This window comes from Sphaeramia orbicularis, chromosome 5 (assembly GCF_902148855.1).
Source record: "Sphaeramia orbicularis chromosome 5, fSphaOr1.1, whole genome shotgun sequence".
NCBI lineage: Eukaryota > Metazoa > Chordata > Actinopteri > Kurtiformes > Apogonidae > Sphaeramia > Sphaeramia orbicularis.
This window is the reverse complement of record NC_043961.1, coordinates 42,190,211-42,202,621: the sequence shown is the minus strand read 5'-3', so window position 1 is coordinate 42,202,621 and position 12,411 is coordinate 42,190,211. Positions and strand designations below refer to the sequence as shown.

The following is a 12,411-nucleotide window of genomic DNA, read 5'->3' as shown; positions in this document are numbered from 1 at the left end:
CAACACAACACTCACACAACTCACAACAACACGGCCCTGTTCCAGAAAGCTGGTTCAACAAACTCTGAGTCTAGTTCTAAACTCTGAGTTGACTTACTCTGAGCTGAGAAACTCTGAGAATCCGGTTCCAGAAAAGCGCTTTGAATTAGACTCAGAGTTTGTTGAACCAGCTTTCTGAAAAAGGCCCAAGGATGATTCCAGTGGCTTCAGGATGTGACGTCGTCTGTCATCAATGAACAGATTTGAGGTGTAGTTCTTCCTCATTTAAGGTGGAATTCTTATTCATTTAAGGTGCTATTTTTATTTATTTAAGGTGGAGTTCCTACTCAGTTAAAGTGGAATTCTTACTCATTTAAGATGGTGTTCTTTTTAATTTAAGGTGGATTTCATACTCATTTAAGGTGGAGTTCTTACTCATGTAAGGTGGCGTTCTGATTAATTTAAGGTGGAGTTCTTAGTCGTTAAGGTGGTGTTCTTACTCATTTTAGGTGGCGTTCTTATTCATTTAAGGTGGAGATCTGATTCATTTAAGGTGGAGTTTGTACCCATTTAAGGTGGTGTTCTTACTCATTTAAGGTGGATTTCTTATTTATTTAAGGTGGAGTTCTTATTCATTTAAGGTGGAGTTTGTTCTTATTTAAGGTGCAATTCTTTCTCATTTAAGGTGGAATTCTTACTCTTTTAAGGTGGAGTTCTTATTCATTTAAAGTGGAGCTTTTATTCATTTAAGGTGGAATTCTTACTCATGTAAGGTGGAGTTCTTATTCATTTAAGGTGCAGCTCTTACTCATGTAAGGTGGAGTTTTTACTCATTTAAGGTAGAATTGTTACTCATTTAAGGTGGAGATCTTATTCATTTAAGGTGCAGTTCTTATTCATTTAAGATGGAGTTCTTACTCATTTAAGGTGGACTTCATACTCATTTAAGGTGGAGTTCATGGTCACTTAAGGTGGAGTTCACACTCTTTTAAGGTGGAATTCTTACTTATTTAAGGTGGAGTTCTTACTCCTTAAGGTTGAATTCTAATTCAGTCTGTGAGATATAATCACAAATTGACAACTTTGACAGTGGTTTTCAGTTTTTACATTTTCTCTTGTCTAATTATCTTTCTTCTGTTACCAAAAAATGTTGTTCAATCATCTTCCACATTTTATTAAAACATGAAACAACATGATAATGGGTGTCATAGGAGGAAGAGTGGTTATCATTCTGAACATGTGGGTGGAAGATACTGAACACACACACACATACACACACACATAGAAAAGATGATGTCATGGCTCCACCAAATGACCTCATACTGACAAACTCTCCAGAAATGTGTGTGTGTGTGTTTGTGTGTGGTGCGTGTGTGTGTGTGATCCAGTTTCCATGTACAGGGTTCAATGGTTCACGTTGTTTTGTCTTTTTCATCATGTTCATCTTTTCTCACTGATATGATTTTAACCTTGTGTTTTCATCTTGGTCATGAGCTCTGGGTAATGACCGAAAGGATGAGGTCATGAGTACAAGCAGCCGAAATGAGTTTCCACCGCAGTGTGGCTGGGCTCAGCCTTAAGGCAGCCATACACTGCGATTATTTTGATCTTTATTATTTCGACCTGACTGCTCACACTGTAGGACCATACACCAGAGGACGATGTTCAAGTGTTGTATCCGGAAATACAACGTTAAAATACCACGGAATCCGGAAGTGCATAGACGATTGTGTATTGGCGTGAGTCATAAAATGGTAGTGCTAAACAAAAACCAACGAGCTGCTTTGGCAATATGTGCCATTATCTGCAGGGAATCAAAAAAGAAGAACAGACAACGACGTGTTTGGTGCAGGAATTGGTTGGCCAGACGTGGGCAGTACAGGCTGTCGATCCTACAGCGGGAACTAGAGGTAAGCTGTAAAAACTAAATTGCACCGGGCCAATAGCCAGCTTCTGTGTTCGTGCATGCACAGTGTGAGAATTTGAGGCACATCGGCTCGTGGCACTGCTTTGACAGTGTGATACGCTCACGAGGAGCGAGCGGGATTTCAAACAGCTCCGTTTTCCTTGCGAACACATGATTGCTGGTTGTGAGGTGGTCGTGAGGTGTTAATCGCTTCTCCTTACCCCATGTATACTGCACGAAGCACGACACATGATTAGAGGCACATCTGGCCCGATCCAGAAATAGTCACACGAGTGAGAAACCGTCTCTAAAATCGCACAGTGTATGGCCACTTTAGAGATATGGTGAGGAGATCAGACATCAGGGAGGGACTCAGAGTACAGCTGCTGCCCCTCTAAGTCGAGAGGAGCCAGTTGAGGTGGTTCGGGCATCTAGTGAGGATGCTTCCTGAACACCTCCCTGGGGAGGCATCTGGAAGATGCTAGAGGGATTATATCTCTTGGCTGACCAGAGAACGCTTTGGGATTCCCTGGAAGAGTGAGTGGAAGTGGCTGGGGAGAGAGTTTGTCTTGGCTTCTCTGCTGAGGCTGCTGCCCCCACAACCCGGACTTGGATAAGTGGAAGATGACAAGTACGAGTACGGTTTTCATATTATTCCTTTATATGGTTTTCATTTGTTCTGTTTCCTCTTGTTTCATCTTTTATGCTTCATCCTGTGTCATTGACATATTATCCTGTTTCTTTATAGCCACTTTTACACAGAGATTCCAGAAAAACGGTGAGACAGTGATCCTGGATATGATATGAACAGTGAATGGCCTATTATATAAGACAATAATAGTGTGAAGTACCTTGGCATAGCTGTATTGACACGTAAACTTCTCCTGCACTGATTCAGTAGTCAAGGGCTTTCCCTCCACTAATCAAATTGGTTCGACTAAACAACGGCTAGTGGCCTATTACACATGCTGAATCTGCCAAAAAGACTGGTGACAGCATAAACAATGGCCCATTGTAGAGAACACACCAAATAGACTCATGTCACTAACCTTGCCAGACTGCCTGACGATGTCCAACCGCTGGTAATTGGGTTGGTGTGTCTTCGCCTTTACACAGCGGACCTGCATTCCAGAATCAAAGGGGCGGTGATGCAGTACAGCATATAGTGTGACGTATCACTTCTGCGTCAGCAATACCCTGGGCATAGCGATGTTGCGAACCTCTCCAGAGTCTTTCATTGTTCCACAAATATTAGCATGGATAGAGTCTTCCACCCAAAGTGACAACAGCTCGCAGATCTCTGTGTCTCCCCAGTTCAGCATCCTTCTGGTCACATTGATATGCTTGTTTACTGTATACAGCTCACTGTCATTTTTAAATCCCCCCGGTGCGGGAGAGACAACGGGTGCATATGAAGGCACTGGCATGGATTCTGCGGTAGCCCCCCTGGATGCCACAGCTACATGCTATTTTCATCCCTGGCACGAAGCCATAGCACCCATTGCACCCATGGCACGAAGCCGCAGTGGCACCAGTGGCATGAAGCCGCAGCAGCTGCGGCAGAGTCCATGCCAGTGCCTTCATATGCACCCACTGTCTCTCTGGCACGGGGCTTGCCGTCATTAAAACATCACACCCTGGTTGCAGAATGAGAGGTGTTTCCTTTACATAGCATTCTGGAATCATGATTCCACCTTTATCACGGCTTCGTTACTACCTCCAGAGGCGTTACAGAACTGTGATAAAGGTGGGACCAAATGAACCCACCATTCTGGTCACACAGACGTCGTTTCAGAATAAAGGTAAAATATTCCCGTAACAGAAGTGCTGTGTAAAAGGGGATTATGATATTCACTATCTAATTCACCAGGGTTCAACTGTTCTGAGTCTTATTGTTTCATCTGTTTAGGTTGAAATCACTTTGGTAAATCATTCTTGCAAAGATGCAAAATAAAAAAATCACAGATAAATCGCCACAAAAGCATTAAAACTAAAATAACAAGTTTAATGTTTTGAAGATGTAAATAAAGGAAAGTAGAAACATTACTGTTGAAATGGAAAGAGTAAAACACAAAGGCTGTGGGAAAAACAATAAATAGTGAAGTGAAAATACCTGAAAACTCTTTCACAGTGAACATAAGAGGACAGGATCAATTATTTAAAGGAGCCGTATGTAGGATTGTGGTCAAAACAGGTACTGCATTCACATTCAAATACTGTAGAGCGTGGTATCCTCTCCGCCTCCCCCCAGGCTAGGGGTCGCTAGATCCAGCATGAGCGTCTACTGCTAGCGTTTCCACTAAACCTTGCCACCAACACCACAAATTTCATACAAAAAATAATCACCAGACTTACTATACATAAGTATAATATATAATAGGCCAGAACAAATGTCCTGCCCACTCAAATGAAAGTTTGCAAAAAATTCAGGAGATAGGGAAAAGGTAAATGAGCATTAAGTTTCACTTTTACTTCTGCGAAGTACAGTGGCATGGATCACAGTGGATGACAGTTGAAGCGCTGAGTTTTACTGTCTGTTCATTTCCCTGTTGTGACTGGAGCAGGAAGTTAACCATCCACTGACTTGCCTTCACTGGGCTATATGGAAATTGGAAATATCATGTATTAATGTGTGGCTGTTTATCTGCACAACCTGGCATAATTTATTACTCTATACGCAAATGGTGCTCAGTAACTGTCTAAAAACAGCTGTTTTAAATGTAAGTTTGTCACTGGCATCAGGTTTTTTCACTACCAGTGATGTGAATATAATGCATATAATGTGTTGAGTCTGAATTGTTTAGTTCCTACGTTCCTTGAAGGCACAGGAGCAGGGAAGGTCCCTAAGCTTTTTGTTATGCTGTCACTCATGATTCCAACGCCCCTCTCAGATGAGGCCACGCCGTCCATGCCACATCAGGGCCAAAATTGAACAGCGAAAAAAAAAAGGTATGAAAGCAAAAAAAAAAAGATCTTAAAGTGAAAAATAAGATTTGAAACCATAAAAAAACAAGATCTGATTCTGAAAAGATAAAACATGCAACTGAAAAAAATGAAACCTCAAATATTAAAATAGATATGAAAGTGAAAAATGAAAATACATAATTTATTCAAAAGAATTACTGAAGTGAATCAAAATTATATTTAACCTGAAAAAAACTTTTCATACACTTATTTTTAATTTGAATACAACATTGTATTTTTCAAAATTCAAGATCAAAACTTAAATTTTCAGTTTCACATTTTTTTTTTCATATACAAAATTTATGGTCCCAGATTGGCTCCATACTCGTCGACCTGACCTGACCTTGTCGACATGTAACCTCTGACAGAGAACCTGACGACAGCTGCTCTAAAACTGGTCTTGTGTCTGTCAGCAGGAATGAACTAACTCATCTGTCCTCAGGAATAAACACACACAACACATTGAACAACACACTGACAAGACAACACGCAACACACTGAACAACAACACAACACACTGAACAACACACTGAACAAGACACACACAACACAAACACAACACACTGTGCAAGACACACACAACACACTATACAACACACACAACACACTGCACAACACACTATACAACACACACAGAACACACTGTACAACACACTGAACAACACACATCAACACACTATACAACACACACAACACACTGCACAACACACTGCACAACAACACACTATATAGCACACACAATACACTGTACAACACACACACACACAACACAACACAGTGCACAACACACACACTGTACAAGACACACACAACACACTGAACACACACACACAACAACACACTAATAGCACACACAACACCTGAACAACACACACCCACACACAACACACTGTACAAGACACACACACACACACTGAACACATACAACAACACACTATACAAAACACAACACACTGTACAGCACACACAACAACACACTATACATCACACACAACACACTGTACAACACACACACTGCACGACACACACAACACACTGTACAAGACCGCACACAGGCACAGATGCACATTTGACCGATTATAGTTAAACTGTATAAAACAGAACAAATATTTGTGATTCAAAGTCATTTAGGTCTGATTTACACATGAGAACTGTCAAATGTTGGTATTTATTTCTCATTTTTTTGAACGACTGTGATGTAGTGCTCCAGTCCCAAGCCTGTGGTTCAAGTGATTACCCATCATGCCTAGTGCCTACAGTCCAAGCCTGTGGGGGCAGTAATTACCCATCATGCCTAGTGCCTACAGTCTAAGCCTGTGGGGTTAGTGATTACCCATCATGCCTAGTGCCTTCAGTCTAAATCTGTGGGGGCAGTGATTACCCATCATGCCCAGTGCCTACAGTACACTGAGTCCATACCTGAATCACTGAATCCAGACCAGAACCACAGAGTCCAGATCAGAGCCACAGAGTCCAGACCAAAACCACAGAGTCAAGACTACAACCACAGAGTCCAGACCTGAACCACTGAGTCCACACCTGAACCACAGAGTCCAGACCAGAACCATAGAGTCCAGACCTGAACCACAGAGTCCAGATCAGAGCCACAGAGTCCAGACCAAAACCACAGAGTCAAGACTACAACCACAGAGTCCAGACCTGAACCACTGAGTCCACACCTGAACCACAGAGTCCAGACCAGAACCATAGAGTCCAGACCTGAACCACAGAGTCCAGATCAGAGCCACAGAGTCCAGACCAAAACCACAGAGTCAAGACTACAACCACAGAGTCCAGACCTGAACCACTGAGTCCACACCTGAACCACAGAGTCCAGACCAGAACCATAGAGTCCAGACCTGAACCACTGAGTCCACACCTGAACCACAGAGTCCAGACCAGAACCATAGAGTCCAGACCTGAACCACAGAGTCCAGACCAGAACCACAGTCTTGACCTGAACCATAGAGTCCAGAACTGAACCACAGAGTCCAGACCAGAACCACAGAGTCCAGACCAGAACCACAGAGTCCAGACCAGATCATCCAAATGATAACATGGCAAATACCTATAAGATGCAATAATAGAAGTTAAAATGGTCCAAGTAAACATTTGAATGTAATCTTTTTTGACTTGGTTGTGTATATGTGTATACGTACATTTAATATGTGTTGTATTAACCCTTTCATGCATGAATTATGAGAACCTTAATCACAATTTTTTTCCTGGGTGTTTTTATCCCTCTTTAGGCATAAAAATAATAATTCTATTGATTTTTGTTAGCCCATTTTTATGGAGTTACAAAAATGTCCACTCAGCTGGACGCCATGCGTTTAGTTTTAGAACCAAAGAAACAAGTATTTACTGATATACTGTGTGAAAACTATGAAACATAAACATTTTTAATGCTGCTAATCTGATGTTTTCTCACATTTTAACATACCTGCATGGAGATAATATGCAAAAAAAAAAAAAAAAACCCTGTTAATTACAGTCTAATAACAATTAGCAGTTTTTTTACTCTCAAACATCTTACTGCAGATCAGGTTTATCTAGACCAGCAAACTTACAGTAATGGTATGAATTGCAGTGTATGGGATGATGCATAAGCGTCCACTGTGTTGGCTGATATGGAACTAAAACAATAAAATCCATGAATATACAAGAGAACACTTTTGAACAGCTGTCCACTGTAGTGACCAGTGTGCATGAAAGGGTTAATATTTGGTGAATCTCCTCTTTTATCAGGAGTCAGTGAGAGATATACTTCTGGACCACTGCACCGGTTTTTAGCTTTTCTATTTGGTAAATATCATTGTTCTGCTGTTCATACCGTTTGTTTGTTTGTTTGTTTGTTTGTTTGTTTGTTTGTTTGTTGTATATATAATCTGTTCTGTTGTTTGTTGTACATGTAACCTGTGCTGGTATTTATTCTGTTTGTATGCTGCGTCATGGCCAGATAATTATTGTAAATGAGAATCAGTTCTCAACTAACTTACCTGGTTAAAGCTATACCTACCGATGTGGCATTTCTCACAGCACTTAGTAAAAGTTTGAACATGAACAACCCGCCTCCCTCCAAAGCCCCGCCCACTTGCTTCTGCCTGAGCTCTGATGCTCGCCTTCTCTCACCTTGTGCGCGCGGAGGAAGCAGAGGTGCGTCCGTGGACTCCTCCCTCAGTAATCCGATGCATCATCCACCTGCCGCGGGCCCGCGGCCCCTGTTCCATCAGTAGACCCTGACTTTAAGGGTCTGGTCTGTGCGGTACTGGGTCAGTGTCTTCACTGCACCACGGAGATGAGGTGCGACGGGCGCGCGCACTGTGAACGCGCGGCCTCCGCGAATTTTCCGTGGACATTAGAAGTTTCATAGTCCATACATTTATCATCCATATAATCCTACATTGTGTGACACCAAGTACATGTACGTGTATGAGTCCCATGGTCATAAAAGCTGAGCTTTCTGCAGACCTGTTCAGTCCAGTACATCCGACTTCCGGACTTTTATCTCCATCCTTCATTCATCAGACTCCCGTTTGTTCCCCTTAGTTGTTGTTTCTGTTAATAAATCCGTTTTTTTTCCCTTCCACATGTGCATGTCAGTTCTATCCATACACATCCTAGACAGTAGACTGTGGTAAGGGACAGGAGCAGCGTGAGTGAAGCGTCAGATTCAGAGGGACACATATCGGATGCGGAGACACCGATAATGGATCGGATGCTGGACGGCCGTAATGGATGATTGACAGGAGGCTCAGCCAGGTTCGGCCAATTATTTTATTCGGACCGACTAAAATGATTGGTCAGACTTTTATCAGAAATATATGAGAATTAAACATTTTTGAGTTTCAATACCTGGTGGATTTCTTTTACATTTTAGTTTGACACACGCTTATTAGGAGCATTTTAAGATGGCAAAAGAAAAGTGTAAAAATGCCACATCATACGGTATAGCTTTAAATAAAGGTTAAATAAATAAATCTACACTGATGATCATGTCTGTTACATCATTATGATTTAAGGACATAATTGGAAAAACCAAACCAAACTTATTATAACTTCATGTGACGAACTGGTGCCTTTTGTTAATATTGCTGTTTATCACCATTTTGTCTCAGAGATGATGTAATAAAAATTAACTCCTGATGTATTTAGTTCTATTTTACCAAACCCTGCTTAGACCCTAAACCCAGCTTTTATAACCTACAACACAGAGATATCAATATTATAAAAGGGAAGTGGCCTCTGTGTGCATGCATGTATGTGTGTCTGGGGATTCATGCAAAATCCAGATAAAGCTGACTGCTGCAGTTTGGCATACTTATGTATTTTTGGTCAAGGAACAGACTAGCGAAAATGGCAAGTTGATAGGCTTCATGGTTCTGCTTATCGATTCCACCGTTGTTGCACACAAACGATGTCACACGTATGCTGCATTGTTTTGGTTTAGAACATAGCCAACATGATGTCGAGGCAGAAATGCTCCAAAGTATGGCTATATTTCACCCGAAAAGACGATGTCAGGGCACTTTGTAACATTTGCAAAGCTTCCATTTCTTCAAAGGGGAGAAATCCCTCCAATATGCTAAAACATTTGTCCACACCACGTGCAATTCATTTCCAGGAATGTCACGTGTTTGATACGCTACTTAGCAACGCTTGTGAATCTTGTGGCAGAGCAAACACCAGGGCATCTTCCGGGTCCAGTTCTAGTAGGGGGCCAACAAATGTCCTGCCCCCTAAAATAAAAGTTTCTGAAGGTGGAGAAAAGGAAAATGAGGTGCACAACAGTGGGAGACATACAGGAATTAGTGTCATACCTGCAGCCAGACGTTAGTCTGGTTTTGTCTGTCTTTTATGTTTTGTTTGTCACTTCCTGTTTTATTTTGTTAAGTTACCCCTCATGTGTCTTGTCTGTCGTCTTTACTTCCCTTTCCTTGATCGTGCTCACCTTTCACCTGATTACCTGTCTCCGCCCTAATTTGTTCCACCTGTGTCTAGTTGTCTTCCCTCCCTTTTGTGTATTTAAACCCTGTCTCTTCCCCTTGTCAGACGCCAGTTTGTAACTCCTGTAGTTCTTACCAGCGTTTTGACCTCATCTGTTCGTTTGTCTGCCTGTTGTGACCCGTTTTTGGATTCCTCGGTTTTTGCCTTCTGCCTGCTCCCTGTCGGTTTGTCTGCCTCATCTGATTCCCTGGTTCTGACCTTCTCGCCCTGACTACTGGTACGTGAGTTTCGCCTTGTCCTTATGTCCTGTTGCCTGTTTGATAGCCTACCTGTGCATGACCTGTTTCCGTCCCTGGCCTCCCTTTGCTTTTCCCTAGTCGGGAAAAATACCCCAAAGGCCGCTTGGGGAGACGGGCTGTTGCCCTCGATCCGGAGGACGAATCTGAGGAGGAAATCCCCAACCATTATCCTCAAGATTCTGTCACTGATATTATTTTTACACCTGTGTGTAATTAATAAATCTTTTGAACCTTATTTTTTGTGTCCAAGTTCTGCATTTGGATTCAGTGGCTGTACTAACGTTATCACAATTAGTAAAGCATCTTAAGTTTCACTTTCATTTTGTACAGTCGTATGGTGTAGGTTACTTATCAACATATAAACAACAGGGCCATGTTGGCATGTGTCAGATTTCATGTGCACAAACAGATGCCAGCTGAGAGGTTATTCAACTGAAAATGCCAGTGGAATTTACCAAGAAAGTAAAGGAATGAACTGTATCAGAGGTAAGTTTATTATCTACCACATCTAAAACCTGTGGTTCACCACAGTTCAGTGTGCTAGTAGGATTTTATGTTTGTATGTAAGCAGATTCCTGTTTGGCAATGAACGGCTGGAGGGCTGTTATTGGTTGATTCTGACTGTATATGATTGGTATAACACCCCCCCACCCCACCCCCACAACAGTGCCCTAAGCTTATGTTGTGGCTATGCTTAAAATAAAGTTATAGTTGGGTTTTTCTTAAGTCTGCCATTGTGTTTTTCTAGTTGTCTGCTTAAACAGTTAGACCTTAGCTTTGTGTTACAGTTTTTGCGAATGGCTTAAACAATAAACCCCATTCTCTGACTCAACTAGTCAGTGGCGTAAACTCATTTATCAAATCAGTTACTCTTTTGACTCAACCTTAGGTTGATTCTCATACTTGGACACAATTTGTACATCTGTAGCACACTTTTTGTAAAACTCTACACACATTCTCACTCTCTAAAAACACATTTCTCACTGTGATGGACGTGAGCTGTAAAATGGTGAACACAGGAGGCAAACGTTAAACACAAATACAGCACAGTTGTCAAGGAGTAGTCATGAACAGTCAAAATTTAACACACTTGTTTCAAATGATGTAATCAAACCAACTGCACATAATATCACCTATTTCAGAGTGCACCGGACACCAACAATGGATGGAAACAACCTGAGAGGCAGAGGATTGTGTCAGTGTTTGGGGCAATGACAACTTCCACTGTGGTGTCTGTATATGAGAGTCGTTCAATATCAACCAAAGTTTATTAAATGTTTGCCTTCCACCTGAAGATTATAGTGATAATTATAGTGTTATGTTAAATATCATGCATTAATAATAAATGATTGCATGACGAGTATTGTATTCTGGCTTTCGCCTCACAGTAACCTCCTTGCCAGCATGTCCATGTGGGCCCCAGAAGGGTCCCATTTGGGTTTGTCTGCAGTTTCCATGGTGGGCCCACATGCGTTTGCCCATATCAGAATCAGAGATCTGAATATCTCATATTATTTATTCTTCACACTATTTATCCCACGATATTTATCTTTCATGTCATTTGCACTACTTGTCATGTTATTTGCACTACTTAAATTCTATGTTTTACAAATATCTTAGTTTGCAATATGTTTTATTTTTTAATGGAAATAACTGTGCCTTTTACTGATTTTTGTTGTTGTTTTACTGATATTCATTGTCTGTCTGTAAATTGTTGCACTGAACCTGAGAGCTCTACCTTAATTTTGTTGTACTTGCTACAATATCAATAAAGAGATTCTGATTCTGATTTTGATATGGGCAAACACATGTGGGGCCACCATGGAAACTGTGGACAAACCCACATGGGACCCTTATATGCAGCCCGATTGTAACCATTCTGGGGCCCACATGGACATGCTGGCTGGGCTCATGTACTTCTCTACTGATAAACTGGCCTCACAGTAATCTCATGTATGTCTCTACTGATAAATTAATGGTCAGTTCTGCTTGCAGGACAGAATTTCCAATAGAAGGAGATATTGTAGCTACAGGGAGCTGAGACCTTGCATTCCAATAGATACACATCTAAGACAACAGTCAGTTTGTATAACACATCCCAGTAGCAAGGCACGACAGTCACATCAATAGGTGAGGACCAATCAGAAGACGGAGTCGGATGACATTGCGAAAGTCCAACCTGTTGTTTGTGGTGGAGCCACCTAAGAAGATGCATGTGAACCAGACCTGGAATTTGAGTGTCTTGCGACTTGAGGTCCTGCGTGAGCTCTTGTCTAGAGAGACCAGTGCTGATGATTATATTTTACATATGACCAG

General features: G+C 41.6%; 1 protein-coding gene across 1 annotated transcript in view; it reads right to left on the bottom strand.

The window, feature by feature from the left end:
- lmcd1 (LIM and cysteine-rich domains 1) overlaps positions 1-12,411 on the bottom strand; it is a 34,345-nt gene that overhangs the window by 15,304 nt on the left and 6,630 nt on the right. Inside the window, 1 exon segment of the mRNA XM_030134702.1 lies at positions 2,935-3,006. Within this exon segment, the coding sequence (XP_029990562.1) occupies positions 2,935-3,006 (72 nt within the window).